General features: G+C 39.8%; 1 protein-coding gene across 1 annotated transcript in view; it reads left to right on the forward strand.

Annotated features, from left to right (window-relative positions):
- CAPRIN2 (caprin family member 2) overlaps window positions 1-15038 on the forward strand; it is a 63592-nt gene extending 48554 nt beyond the window's left edge. Inside the window, exons 15-21 of the mRNA XM_065418541.1 lie at window positions 615-725; window positions 2444-2596; window positions 5876-6059; window positions 8947-9126; window positions 10225-10325; window positions 12112-12178; window positions 14183-15038. Of these exons, the coding sequence (XP_065274613.1) occupies window positions 615-725; window positions 2444-2596; window positions 5876-6059; window positions 8947-9126; window positions 10225-10325; window positions 12112-12178; window positions 14183-14751 (1365 nt within the window). The 3' untranslated portion in view covers window positions 14752-15038. The remainder of the gene's footprint in view (window positions 1-614; window positions 726-2443; window positions 2597-5875; window positions 6060-8946; window positions 9127-10224; window positions 10326-12111; window positions 12179-14182) is intronic.
- Window positions 15039-15830: the final 792 nt, after the last annotated feature.

Consider the following 15830-nt stretch of genomic DNA (forward strand, 5'->3'; position numbering starts at 1 on the left):
AGTGTGCCTATTGCAATATTATCTAAAAGTAATCAAGCATCATCCTCCAATAACGGTATAAGGAAGAAATTTCCATTTCACTCATTTCAGACCAGTAGCACTTGGGGGGAGGGATAGCTCAGTGGTTTGAGCATTGGCCTGCTAAACCCAGGGTTGTGAGTTCAATCCTTGAGGGGGCCACTTAGGGATCTGGGGCAAAATCAGTACTTGGTCCTGCTAGTGAAGGCAGGGGGCTGGACTCGATGACCTTTCAAGGTCCCTTCCAGTTCTAGGAGATAAAAAAAAAAAAGTTTTAAATAACCGTTTCAAGTGGCTCTGCTAATATATTTAAAAGCAAATCTAAGAGCAACTTGAAGAAGAATTAGGACGAATTTTCAAAAATACTGGATGACAAGTGTTGTCCTATTTAGAGCAATATCTAAGTGTCACGAACCCTATGTAATGGCCTATAGGCAGACATAAATGTTAGCGAAATTCCAAGCATTGGCATGAAAACGCTAATTTATAAACTAAAGCATGCACTTTAACAAAACTGCCAGAAGGCTTTTCAGAACTACTAGGTTTGAGGGTTATCTCCAATTAACTTTATCTGAAGTAGTTTCTCTTCCTGCCAGGCTGCTGCTTCTCCCATTACCTTGCATGGCTCAAATACTTCCTTAGCATCTGCTGATCACACTCTTTCTGGTTCCGAAACTGATGATCTTATGACACCACAGACACCACAGGTAAGATATCAAGACAACATTGACACTTCCCACTGGAGTTTCGTTGGCCTTCATTGTGTTCCATGTGATAACTATGTTCTTGCAGAAACCATTTGGGGCCTTCTTTAAAGACATTGACTCCATTCAACTGCTTAGAGGTACTGCTGCTGAGTAACAAGACTGTTTTCTCTCCCTGTGTATTGTTTTGATTCCAGGAACCAAACAAGTCTCCCACACAGAAAAGCAAAATTTCTAAGCCATTACAGCAACCTCTGTTTTAAGGGAGTTTAGAATAGCACTAGCAAATACATGCATAGTATTGTGCAAATGTGTTTTGGTTGTAAAGTACTAACAGCATAAAAGGAAATTGGGAGGCGGGGTGTGTCATTTTTTTACCACTTACAAGAATTATCTCCTTCGTAGTGACTTGAAAATACTGCCTTCAAGCCTGTAACTCTATTCAGTGTGATACAGATATTTTGATTAAAAAGTAACCTATGAGGAAATGATTGAATAGGACAGTCTTGCTTTTTGAGGGGAAATTATCGATTTTTCTGGGTAATTGGCTAAAGCAAACTGAGAATGCCATGCTACACATGTAGTTTTGTAAGAGATGTAGATCAAAGTAAACACAGTAGATCCAAAGTGAATGCATAAACACACTACCTTTTATTACGAGAACACTTTTTCAAATTATAAACTTCTCTATTTCTGCAACATTCTACTGATAATTAAGTTACATCTGTTAAGGCTTTTGTCCTTTCAGACATCAGAACCACTTTCTCAAGAGACTGAGAATTATACTTCATCTCAGCCACCTTATCAGATAAGCCCATGCATCTCTGAGCCAGTAATATCCAAAAAGATTGAAATTGCCCAGGTGAGTAACTATTTTTCACATATGGTTAAATCTCTGCTCATAAACTTAACTTGAACAACTCAGTCAAAATTAACAATGTAAATCTGAGTGACTAGATGCTTCAGATCTAAATTAGGTTTTCCGTTTTACTTAGTATGCTAAATACCTGGTCTTGATAGTGCATCTCAGAAAGGTGGAAGCCTTCCTTTCTGTTAACCCTCTGCTTAGGGTGAGTTTTAAATTAGTCTTTCCTATCTACAGTGCTCTGATATGCTGCCAATGCATTTTGCACTGATTGCAGCACATTTCATTTTAGCATTGGAAGGGATAAGTGTGGAGGCTTAAACAGCATTAATGTACTTGCACATAGGCATTGACTTTGTACTGAAATGACCAAGCAAACTGTTTCAGCACTACAGTACTGACCACTTTAGTAATTAAACATTGAACCTTTCTGGTGGGAAAGAGGTCACCATACTTCTTTGTCTCTGGGATCAAGGAACTACTTTCTACATTTTGAGGCATACTTAGATCTGTATACAATAGCAGGCACTTTAATATCTTTCAGTTGTGGAAAAAGCTGTCTATGTCCATGTTGTAGTTTTCTTTTGTAGGAAATTATGATGGTTGGTATGTTTAGTAGTCCATGGACATTCTTTCACTTAATCAATAGACTGCAATAGAAGTACTGAGTGCTGAGGATGCACAGGAAGATTTGAAATTGTAAGCAAAAGCTATTCGGTTGCTTTGCTATGTCCAAATGTCAACCTGCAGAAACTGCTGATTTTCGACGGTTTGTTCCAATGCCTAGACTAACTGCTTGTATTACTGCCTGATAACTCTCAAGTGACCTCACTATGTATTTTTGTTCCTTCCTCAGGCAACTATTCCCCTGCCAAGAGACCCACAGTCACCACTGCCTACTTCAAGTACCTCCATGTCACCAGTGTCACAGGGGCAAACCTTTCAATCTCCTCCAGCAAGCAGCAGTTCTGTTACCATAAATGCAGCTCCCTTTCAGGCTATGCAGACTGTAAGTATATCTCTTGTAGAGGATAAACAGGAAAGCACTCATGACAAGAATGCTTAAAAATTATTACTTCAGCCTTAAAACTATTAAATGCACTGTCTAGGTTTCAGCGCAAAACTTGATAGCACATACTATAACTGAGGACCTCTCAATGTCAAAGTCTAGTCATAAATTTTGGTTGCTCCTGCCTTTCCTTCTGTGCTTCATTAGTAGGGTATTTCCATGAGCTGAGAAGCTCTTCTGCCACCATTGTGTAGGTCAAAATCAAGCACCACACCTTGTTAACGGTCAAATTTTATTTATAATAGGCCAGCAGTTGCAGGTGACTGAATTCCTAATATGCTAATTTTTTAATCTAATCTGTTAATGAAATTCCTGTTAGTCAGGACCCCTTGTTTGTAAACCTTTTCACAGTTGAGACATGCTAGACATGACTGAGCCAATTAACTTCTGAAAGTACCAGTGGAGGTTGCTACATAGCAAAATAAGGCATTGCTTTCAAATCATGGGGCTGGCATGTTCCCTACTAAAGTTAAAACCTAAATTTTTGACCAACCCAGATGGTAGTGGTTTTATAGCTCACTGAGCTATGTCCAGCCATGCCTAAAGATTAAGGATTTGGCCCTGTTTTCAAATGACTGAGTCTAGTCTGACTGTGTGTTGCTGGGAAAGACATGCAACTAAACCATATGAGGGGAAGGAAAACTGGAGATGCCTGTTGAAAGGCATGCTGCTTCAAATTATCACATGGATTCCTCTCCATGTGCCTGAGAGAGATCACGTTCTCTTGACCAGCAGTGTGTGTTGGAACTGTGTCCTAGATGTCCTTGTGACACTCCATCCAAGGGTGGAACAGGCCCAACCATTCCTCAATTCCTTTTTGCTAGCTATGGCAGTGGTATAGAACCCCTGCCATTTTGTCATTCTGCATCATGCTAGTGTTAGTTGTAGTAGTAGTAGTAGTAGTAGTAGTGTTACGTGTGGGTGTTTTTGTTTTGTTTTGTTTGTTTTTTGCCAGTTGGCAAGAGACTGTCATCCTTTTAGGCTAGATGCTCCTTACCCTACAGAGGCTCTATATGGCAGAGACAAAATCTTTGAATCAAAATTTGCCCCCTGTCTGAAGTTGGTTCAGCTTAATGATCAGGTGTCTATTTTGCCTAGAAGACTAATGTATTCCCTGAGTGACTTTTTCCATGCATCATGCTTTCTCTAAACAGATTCAGTGCTGGAGAGGCTTGCCTAAAATTGTTCCTGCTGGAGCACTCTATGCAAGCCTCCTCAAATATCAAAAAGAAGGATGTAGCTAGATATAATTCCTTCTCTTCATCCCCCATTGAGATATGATAGGGAATCATCTCCTACCACATGCTTCCTGCTCCCTCCTCCATTTGGGTAGCAGAGTGGGAGTTGACTAGGCATTCAGGGGAGGACTCAGTCAGCAGGAAACTACCTTGGGCTAACAGAAAAAAAAATCCCTCCTCCTACCCCTTATGTGCCCCATCCTAGTACTTATATTTGTATTAGCCCTGGATGCTCTGGAGTGTACAGCCATATTCATTCAAGCCTACATTTTCTGCCACTTCCAGGGTTAGATCCCCCTGCTGAAAGAGGCAGTATAGCTCAACCCAGTCAGGTCAGCTAGTACAGGCTCAGATTCTGGAAAGGCAATGAGAAGATCCTCCTAGCTTCTTTCCTCTCAATTTCCAGGGAGGTCCAAACTACAATTGAGGATCTTCCCTTTGAGGGTAAATGAGCTTTTTAATTCTAAAATGAATGAGGTCCTCCATTCCCGAAAGGACTCCAGGGTGACTTCGCATTTTTTTTGGAACTGTGCATTCCAACCCCAAGAAGGAAATAAGACCAGTCTTCCTTCAGGTAGCATCCCCTTGCCCATTCCTATTATCAGCCTCAGGGCTTTAGAGCCACTGAGAGAAACATGAGAACCTTAAACACTTTGTGCAGCCTGAATTCTGGTACCCAAGATAATGACTCATCCATGAGATGGCTTTAGATTTCACATTGCTTTATCCTCATGAGCTTGTGGTTGGTTTCTGGTGGCTGGGAATCTCTGCCATCCCAACAGCTTGTGGAATTAGAGGTAATCTATAAAATAGAAATAATAGCCTTGCTGTTGTCCCCTGGATTATTAGTATACCTTATTTGCAAATGATAGTTAATTATTTTTATTTCTAATAGTCTGTCCCATCCCAAAAGAAGTTCAAATTGCATAATCTCAATATAGTGACAGAACTTCATGTAGATGGCAGAGTGGTTTGCTTTCTCATACAGACTGCCTGCTTGCCTTTAACAATTCAAGCTGTCTCCCCACATTTCATAGTATATCTGTCACTGTACCATAGGATAGATGGCTACCTTAGTATGTGATTTGCAGTTAAAGATAGAAGCTGAAGTGCTTGCCTCGTTGGGTACAATTTTGAATTTCTTGTCTCACTGAAGGTAACAGGTCCTTGTAGTGCCCAGCCACTTTACAAGACACTAGTAATGGTTCCACTACTAGTATTGCTAAAGGCCAAACAAATCTTCCTTTTAAGATTCTGAACTTGTCCATGCATCATTCTTAAAAAAAACTCCCAAAAGCATTTTTAGGACTGACACTAAGCATCAAACAGCTTGTGCCGTCGCAGCTATTCTTCAGAAAAGGACAGCCTCAGAAGAGAATTGCCTCTGCTTGGTTAGTATATGTGTAGTAAAAATGAAAGCAGAAAAGCCGCGTGCATGTGGTTAGCTGCCAAGAACCTGTTTCCCAACTGAAAATTCTCTAACACAGCTGGTGCTGGGAATCCCAGTAGCGAGACTATTCACTGAGGTGGTACTACATCTCTGGACCAGGGTTTGGTTTTCAGTGAGTTTGGTAAAAGCAGGCTATTGCCAGCAATAACTAAACATTATAGTAAGAACTTTAAAAGTTAATTGTCTGGTGTTTGAAAAAGGTATGGGGTCGGGACGGGGGCCTTGGATAAGGCACTAGACTAGAGCTTGGAGATCTGAGCTGAAGTCAAGGCTCTGTGACAGACTGTGACCTGGTGATGGCGGGCTAGTCACTGTGTCTCCAGTCCCTGTATCTAAAATAGGGTTAACTTCCACATTTAGTCTAAATAGACTAGATATTCTTTAGGGCATAAACTCTAAACTGCTATGGGACATGTAGAGGGTGTAGCACAATTAGGCCCTGAACTGAGTCTTTAGGTGCTACTGTAGTATAAATGGTGAAGTATTAATCAACAGTTAAGCTTTTGCTTAAATAAAACATACTTTTTCCAGGTATTTAAGGTGAATGCACCCCTGCCTCCACGTAAAGAGCAGGAAATAAAAGATGACTCCTCATACTCTGTGGGATATAACCAGAGTTTTTCTACAGCAAGTACACAAACTCCTCCTCAATGCCAGTTACAGTCCACTCATGTTGCAGAGCAAAACTCTCTTTCACAAGAAACTTTGCCAACAGGTGAGGAAAATTCTTTGTACATGGCTGTATCTTTCAAGTGACACTCTAGACTGACGTGACTATCAAACTGACACTTCAGTCTGTTAATCTGCTCCTGAACCTCTACTGCTTTTAATCCAGTAATCCCCTGCAGTTGCAATACAGGTAAAATGGAGTTTAGCTTTTATTCAGTTAAGTCTGTGCAGTTGACAATGTAGTTGCATAGGTATTGGTGCCATTAATAACCAGTCCAGATTGCTCTCACTGTGTGACAAGTACCCAGCCTGACTTTCAATCCCAATTGGAGTTTGCAGGGATAGCAGTCTGAAACTAGTTACTTGTAAACAAAGTAAATTTGCCCAAATCAAATGAGAGCAAATGATCATTTTGACAGTCACTTCTTGGAGTAGAATTGTAATTCAAGGTGACCTGTTTGAGTGTTTTTGCTGAAGTATACTATTTTGAAACCTGAATTTTAAATTATAACCTGGTGAAAAGGGATGTTCTAAACAGTGCACATGCATGCACTGGTTGCAGATGTAATTTGATCTTGGTATGATTGTGTGTAATTCCCAGTAGGCAGATTTAGTCACCAAGAAATGGTGTTTATTTGCACTAAACAAAGATTTAATTTTGTGATAGTGGTGAACTGTTTCAGATAGGACTAGTCTGTCTGGAATCTCCAGTATTAGACAGTAACCCTTTTTGTAAGTTGTCTGTTGCAGTATTTTTCTAACTTTGAAATGTCTTGAACTACTTTTGTGCAGGAATAAGTACTGTACAGATGGTACATTGATAGTATTAAAGGTAACAAATTAGTGTTACATGATTTCCATCTACCCTCAGAATTTGCTTTTATCTCTAAGATAGAGGCTTCTGTCTTCAGGATTAAACTTGTATTTTCAATTTTCTTGTTTTTTGGGGAAAAGTTATTTTTGACTCTTGTAGCATGCTTGTTTTGGGAACTCTTCTACATAACTCGTATTAGCTGGAAAGGTCCTGGCAATAGAGGTAGTGGCAATAAGTGAGGGGAGAACTGTTTTGCACTGAGGACCAAATACTGAATGTATGTCCTAATGATATTGGAGAAGGTAAACAGGAAAGCCTTCTAAGAACTCCTAACTTAAATGTTGCTACCTTTGCCACCATTTTCATGGAAGTAAAATGTAGAAAATACATGGATAAACAAAATACTTGATACACAATGTGAAAACTGTCCTAATTTGTTACTGAAAATCTCCCCCATAAATATAAGGTTTTATGTCTCCATAGAGATAAAAATACCAAGATTCTCTGTATTGTGTTTAAGGAGTGATTAAGAGGGAGGTTCTTAAGCCATGGTAGGATGTTCTTGCAAGTCCCAATCCAGACTGAGGCAAATCTGAGCTGGAAGATTTTTAAATTTCAGATGTAAACAGAAGCATCACTAAGTGCAAAGGCAAATCAGGAGTCTGTTGCATATGAAACTGATACTGCTGACTTGTCAGTTATAAATAAGTCATTCAAACTCTGCACTCAGATAAGCATTTGCAGTTGCCTTTGACCTCTGAGATACTATGTGCAACGAAGGACAGAGCTTTGTTCATAAACCTGTCTGAAACAGGGATTGCACAAATTGCACAAACATGTCAGTCTTTTCTGTTTTGGCAAGTAGAAATCTTGACAAATTTCTTTGTTTTTATACAAAAAACAAAAAGGGCATCTCTCAAGGCACTCCTGCTATATATTACAAAAAGTAAAAATTCCCCCATAAATCTGATTCCCTTTAGAAGCTCACTTCCACTGTAGCCTGCACAGATCCAAGAAAACTTCATTCTGGAGTTGAGAACATTCTACCACTAGCCCCACATAAAGCTAAGGCAATCAAGTGCTCTTGGTGGTTGTAACTGGCAGGATAACATGAGACAAAGTAGTCTCACATAGCAATATCCCCAGCTATTTAGGGCTTGACAGGTCAAACCACCAAAACTTCAAGCCAGAAACCAATAGGAAAGTAGTGCAGATCATGGGACATTGTTGTCATGTGCTGCAACTGAGAAACACCATTTAATAGGTTAGCCACCACTTGCTCCACCAGCTTAAGTTTCCGGATTGATCCATGGGGTAGCCTTATGTAGAGCACCTTCAAATAATGCAATGTTGAGGTGACAGACATGGACCACTGTAGCAAGGGTTGGATCTTAAGTCAATCTTATGGCCAGGCACAATGATGGGCATTCCTGGGCACTGCAATGTTGGTTAGGGTTGTTGGATTCCCTAGCTGCCAAGATTAGTAACACATGCTGGGAACACAACCTTGATCAGAGGAGATTGGGCTCACCATATCTGGTTGTTTCCGCTACACTTAGCAGCATCACCTCACTCTGACCTGGACTGAGTATCAGCCAACTAACTCTCATTTATCGCCAAAAATATTCATGGTGTACTCTGGCTGCCAGACTCTGTATGTGAAGTTTACTATTTTAGTTACCCTATGTCCTAACAGGAGGACAGTGCTAGCTTAAAACAATGAATAAACTCTAAATGTCTATATATGGACTCAATTTGTCATGGCTTGTCACAGGAGAAATATATAGCAAGACACTCTGTGAACAGATCTTGCCTGAATCTGTCCAGAATGGGTTCAGCCAGATTCTTCTGGGAAGTAGGGGACATGAATAGCGGTACTTGTTTGTAACAATTTTATGCCTTGTGCGTCAGTTCTGTTCAGTGGTGAAAGGTATGGTTCAAAAACTTTCTGTGGGACTAATGGGAGGAACATTATTTCTTATTTTTAATGCAGGAAATAAATGCTGTAAAACGTACTGGGTTTAGCGCTTCCATCCAACATTGATTTCAATGCTGAAATAACTTATAGGTATAATAATTCACTATCTAATTCCTTTTATTTTTTTCCTTTCTTAAACAGTTAATTACCAACCCGACGGAGCTGTTCCTGTAAGCAATGGTAGCCTTGCCTTTTATCCAGCACAGACTGTTTTCACCAGACCCACTCAGCCTTATCTCAATAGTCGTGGATCTGTTAGGGGATCTGCCAGAGGTGGGAGATCACTGACCAATTCATATCGTTCCCCTGGTGGATACAAAGGTATACTTTCACTTGCTTCACCACCTCCCTGTGAAGGGATCAGTTCTAGCTGTAGTAGGGGATATAGCTCTAGAACCAGATACTTCTGTGCATTAATCCTAAGAGCTAATAGCATTGAAATTAGGAAAGTAACATACCGTATATGAAACATTAGCACTTTATAGTAATTGGCAGAGGAGTATTAAAGAGCCGGAATGGGGCTTGTAAGAGGGGCTCAACTGCCTGTGCTTCAACAGGCATGAGCTCACTCCTCAACTCTCCTCTGGACCCCTCTGAACTAGTAGTAAACAGGATTACTGGATTACTTTGAAGAGAGGGATGGGGAGGAGCTGGAAGGATAGGCGCTTGGGGGCCAGTTCTGGCCCATGGGTCACGTTTGACAATTTTGCTATGGAGTATGGTCCTACAGTTTGTGATTACATGGACTTTGACAGATTGAACAAAGTATAAATGGGTCACACTTTATCAATTTGAGAGTCTGAATCCTCATTTTCTATGAAGGAACCTCATTAGTTGCTGGTACTAGTAGCTTACTATGCTCATATGAGTAGTGTTCACTTTATAACTACAATTAGCCTCTTGTTGTAGCAGTACCTAAAATGCGTAAGAACTTGTCACCAGCTTATGATTACAGTAGTTCTTCATTTTGGCAAAGTACAGCATCTGGGCTTAAATCTGCCATGTTTGAAGGGCATTGCTTTAAAATCCTGCATTTTATGCAAGTCCAACATACTCAGTCACTTCAATGGCAGAGCCAATTTGAATAATACTTACGAGTACACTCTCTTGTGTCTGGGTGCTGTTTTCGTAAGTTACATTGTTAATGTAATTGAGACTCTTGCGGACTAGATCGACCATGTTCGGAATAAATGAGTTCTAATAAAATGCTGTTATGAGTTTTAATTTTGACACTAATGATTATGCCATGCATTTGACTTCAACACAAAGCTGCTCTGAAATACGGAATAAATTGTGCATGCACACATTTTGTAAACTTTTTTTTTTTAAATGGATGCTGACGATCCCTAAAGGAAAATTCTTATTTGAATGTTGGTAACATAAACTGACTCTGGCATTTTAATTTTATATTTTGAGCAGGTTTTGATGCTTATAGAGGATCCCCGTCAATACCTAATGGCAACTACGGCCAGCTGCAGTTTGCTGGTAGAGATTATCCTGGAATTCCGTATTCTCAAAGGGTAAGGATTTACTTTTCTTTCTTGTAGCTTTCATGTGTCCTACATTTTGCAGGAAGTTAATGAGGTTTGGCTACAAACTAGAAAGTGAGTTCAAATTTCATAATACAAATTTTTGTTGGTACAATACACAATGCTATTTTTAAATTTACTATTGTTTCAGATACCTCTTCTGCTAAGTGCTTTGTAAAATAATCTGATCTCTCCTACTAATCTTGGCTGACAACTAGGTTTAGACCTGAGGCTTGCCTTCCTGACAAAGTGTAAACAGGATGTTGAACTGGAGGAATTCTTTCAGGACCCCTTGTAGTTTGATTTTTAGACTGAGGATAGTATAGATTGACTGATCTGTGTTCTCTCCTAGCAGGTTAGATGCTGTTGGCATCAAAAAACTGACAAATATATTAGGCAATTTGCCTGCACATCCTTCAGGGAAAAACAAAATTGCTTATTTCCATTGTTTCAGAAGGTTGCATTGGACAACCACTATGCTCATCTACCACAGGTTTCTGTTGTCATTCTGTGCTCTGTAGGGGGCACAGGAAAACAATAGTTTGGATTGTAGGACCCTTCATGTCATCTTAATTCCAGTTTGAATGGAATGGTATTTTTCCCAATGCCAACTTGCTTTCCCAATCTAGAGGAAAGCAAGTTGGCTGAAGTTCAAAGTGGGTAGGGCTGGTAGATTTAAAACATGCATCTGCTCCCAGTGTTGGGAGGTATGCCTACCCCTAGCATTGTCTTCTCTGCTCCTGGGTTCCTATGAGCACCAGTAGCCAATACTGTCTTGATCTACACATAGCTACCGAGATTCCTCTTGGTAACAGACTGCCAAATTATTTATGCCTTGTTATCTTGAGATGGGTTGATTGTAATGTGCTGTACCAGGGACTACCATTGACTGACAAGTCATCTTAAATAATGCTACTCATATGGAACTGTGTTCAAATGTCACTAGTGTCTGACTTGCACTGAATTGCAAATGGAAATACTGTATTGACTTTAAATTGCCACATGGTTTGGGTCCTGGTTATATTGGACGTGGTTCCAACTCCTGATGTCTGGGATGCTCAGGCTAACATGTCAAGGGTTCTTCTCTGAAGTTTAAGGAGCTGAAGGTGCATAGTAGTAGACAGGAGGATGCTCTGCTGTGAAATCTGTTCCTCTTCACTGGTTCAACAGAGCTTGTATTAAGTTTCAAGAACACTGCAGTACTTAAGAGGGTAGACTGAATGGCTGGAGTTTGGCAAATAGTCAATATTCACAGATCAACTTCCTAAGGGCTGGTCTACACTGGGGGGGGGGGGGGATCGATCTAAGATACGCAACTTCAGCTACGCGAATAGCATAGCTGAAGTCAAAGTATCTTAGATCGAATTACCTGGGGTCCACACAGCACGGGATCGACGGCCGCGGCTCCCCCGTCGACTGCACTACCGCCGCTCGCTCTGGTGGAGTTCCGGAGTTGACAGTGAGCGCGTTCGGGGATCGATATATCGCATCTTAACGAGATGCGATATATCGATCCCGGATAAATCAATTGCTACCCGCCGATACGGCGGGTAGTGAAGACGTACCCTTAGCCTCTGGACATATGGAAAGCAATTTATGATCATGTATATTTTGTACGTCAAAAATAAACAATCCCCAAGCATATACTAATTAACTTCCTAAGCAAACTAAGTGTACTTAGAGTTAATTGCCTGTGCTACAGAATGCTAACTTTCTAGTTGGTAGTCTCATTCTTAAAATAATTAAGAGTACTAACTAATACTTTTGTTCCTTCTAGGATGTTAATTACCAGCAGTGCTATAAACGAGGAGGAGTAACTGGCGGTCCTCGATCAAACTCAAGAGGTAAGGCTAACATGATATCCCCAACCATGTGCCTAAAACATTTAAAATGTAATTATATTCTGAATAGTAATGGTATAAAAGGCATAGGGGTCACAAATATAACTTAGATCAAACTTCTGTTATTCCAGAGTAAAAATCCTATTCAAAATATGCACTAAACTGTCTGGGATCTCCAGTCTAGCAGTCCTCCCTGGCTAATAAATCATTGCAAGTACTAAAGATTTTGCAACTAGAACAGTATAATTCTGACAGATCTAATGGTCTCCCATACCTCCATGTCTGCAGTATGAATAGAAGTAGAAAACATTCTTTAAGATGAATAGAAATATTCACAGGGTGCCAGTTTTGCATCCTGTAGCTGATAGCTAATCCTATTTCACACTCAAGTCTTGGTTGGCCAGCTAAGTAAGTGTGTGTGTGTGTGTGTGTATATGTGTGTGTGTGTGTGTGTATCTATATCTCTCTCTAAGTATTATTGTGTGTGTGTGTGTGTGTGTGTGTGTGTGTGTGTGTAATCTTAGCACCTGTCTGTAGGTAAGCTGTCTAGCAAATATGGATCCCAAAAACTTGGGCAAGGTTACACTTATATGGGAAATAGCTTTCAGTGTGAAGCTGTCATATTTTAGGTGCAGCGTAACTTCTCTCCAGGTTGGAATATAAACACTAAACAAATAGATTTTTGAAACTCAACCTTACTGATCCTGAAATTGTTGTTTGAGTACTAATAGGATATTCTGTATCCAAAAAAAAAATTGCAGACTAAAACATAGGGTGGGGGAAAATGAGCTTGCTGTGAGTGAAGGAGAGAGATCCCTGCCTTTTATTGCTGGGCATGGAATAAGTGAGGGAGTGGGCTGCAGACCAAAATCTTAATTGTTTACTTTTAAAACCAAAGTTTTGTTTTTAAAGTTATAGAAAAACTAGTTTTACCAGGTCAGCAACTTTAGTACTAAGATCTGATCATGAAATCCTTAGTTCTTGTGTTTTAGGTTACAGACGAGAAAATAGACAGGAAGAAAATTGCTCATCAGGTAGAACTCAAGGTAGAACTCATGGTAGAGAGTACTTCAGAAGAAGGGAATTGAGGAAACCAGATGACTAAATGAGAGAAGCGGAGACTAAAACAATCTTGTAGTAGAGGACTGAGACAGATACTACTTCAGTTAGTGTTACTAATGAAGTTGATATAACGTTGGTTTTTCCTATACTAAATTTAAAATGTTAGTTTATTATCTTCTTTGTAGGAAAAACAGAACTTGCCTTGAACATTTGGGGTGACTTATGTTTACAAAACTGACTACTATTACATGCATGTCATGTTCTATCAGTGTACTGCATCTTAAAACTTTGTTACTTGAATGAACAGCTAATGTAGTTTTTTACCTTTTTTTTTGGTGGGGTGCAGAAAGTTGCTTGAAAATGGTTGTTTCAGATTAAGACATTTCTAATATCCATGACAGTGGTACTGCATTCCTTATTTGTCTAGAGTAAGCCATCAGGACACACTAGGACTGACTTCATCAAACTAATTTAGCTTCCATATCTCCTCCTGAAAGCTTACAAGAAGGGTTGCTTCTGAAACTTAATCCTCCAATTGGTCACCATATGACCTTGAGCTAATCAGTAAAAATAAACATCCCGTACTCTGAGAATCTTCAACAGTTAGTGTACACTACTTTGGGATTAAACCTACATGGCAAATAGTTCTGCTAAAGCTGTATTTATAGCTGCTACCATATATCCTTTAGGGTGTGGAGAAAGACTAGTGAGCAATGAACAGTCTTTTGTTTAGCAAGATAGTTTTGACAGTGAATAAAGATTTGTTCTCACAAGGCTCCTTCGACTATTTATTATTGTAATAATTGTAGTACATTTATATATACAGTAAACATGCATGCAAGAATACCCATAAACTTTCAGGTCTTAACCTTAAACCTGCACTTTGAAAATTATCCTTCTGTCCAATTCTAAAAATCATTTACCGTTGCTAATGATCTTTAACAGCAGGATGGAGTGATTCTTCTCAGGTGAGCAGTCCAGAAAGAGACAATGAAACCTTTAATAGTGGGGACTCTGGGCAGGGAGACTCCCGCAGCATCACCCCTGTTGACATGCCAGTGACAAGCCAAGCTGCTACCATACTACCAGTGCACGTTTATCCCCTTCCGCAGCAGATGAGAGTTGCTTTTTCTGCTGCAAGAACATCTAACTTGGCCCCTGGAACTCTAGATCAGCCCATTGCATTTGACCTTCTGCTGAATAACCTTGGAGAAACTTTTGATATTCAGCTTGGTAGGTTTAATTGTCCAGTGAATGGCACCTATGTCTTCATCTTCCACATGCTGAAGCTGGCTGTGAATGTTCCACTGTATGTAAACCTTATGAAGAATGAAGAAGTCCTAGTGTCTGCATATGCCAATGATGGGGCTCCAGACCATGAAACAGCTAGCAATCATGCTGTCCTACAGCTTTTCCAAGGGGACCAGATCTGGTTACGTCTGCATCGGGGTGCTATCTATGGAAGTAGCTGGAAATATTCTACCTTTTCAGGGTACCTCCTGTATCAAGACTGAAATCAGTGTAATGTTTACAAAAGCTGCTCCAAACAAATTGGTGGGGGGGGGGGGAACTAGCTTTGCACTTAATACCGATTTCATAGAAATATGGTTCCATTATCTGGGAGATGGTGGTCCTGTTTTGCAAGGTGAAATCCTGGATCGGGTTACTGAATCAGCACTAATTTGGCACTTTATCAATTGTGATGTAGCCTTGCTAGTTAAGCTGTGAATGTATATTGTTTGCACTTATCCTTTAACTGTATTGATGTCCAGCTTACTACACTACTGATATAATTGCCTCAAGTATGGGCTATTCACAATGCCTTGTTGTGCCTCAATAAAACAAATTAATATGCATTTTAGTATTTATTTTTATAGTGTTTTTTATTATACAACTCTAGCCAGAAACCTGGTCCACTAGCTTGTGGTGTGAAGTATATTGTATTTTTAATCATGAAAATTTAGTCTTCACCCTGAATTTTAGGAAACTGTGCTTGAATTGTTAAATTTTTTTTAGATGAAGAGACCATTGGCTCATTGTTTGTTCCTCCTGCCAATGCTGTATGTTCTCCAGAGCTCTGTCCTTTCCAGTGCTAAATGAATCAAAGTAATGGCTTGGACACTACTGTTGCTGGTATTAACTTCTAGATCTTTCAATTAAGAAATTGCTCCTGTTTCAATCTAAATTAATCTTATTTTAGATGTCCCAGGTAATCTAGTTATATCCCTCTACATTTTTCCAGGGATATTCACTTCAGTCTCCCTTTAGTCATCACATAGCCTATTAATATGCTTCATAGTCTTAAACTTAACAGTTCCTCTAGACCCCTAATCATTTGTTCTGTATATTCCTTTCATTCTGATGTTCCTTGTATTGAATTCCAGAATTGAAACCAGTGTTTTAAGTGCTGTATAGAGGGTGTAAAACTCCACTGTGGTGTATGTAACCCAAAATAACACTTGAAGAAAGCCCAAACGTGCTGCAAACTCCTAAGCTGTTGACTGTCCCAAGTCTCAATTTGGTAAAATTGCTTTGAAATCTTGCTAAATGGACTTGAGTTTTTTCAATCTTTCTATCTGAACTCTAAGGTGTA

The sequence above is a fragment of the Emys orbicularis genome, chromosome 1, assembly GCF_028017835.1.
Source record: "Emys orbicularis isolate rEmyOrb1 chromosome 1, rEmyOrb1.hap1, whole genome shotgun sequence".
NCBI lineage: Eukaryota > Metazoa > Chordata > Testudines > Emydidae > Emys > Emys orbicularis.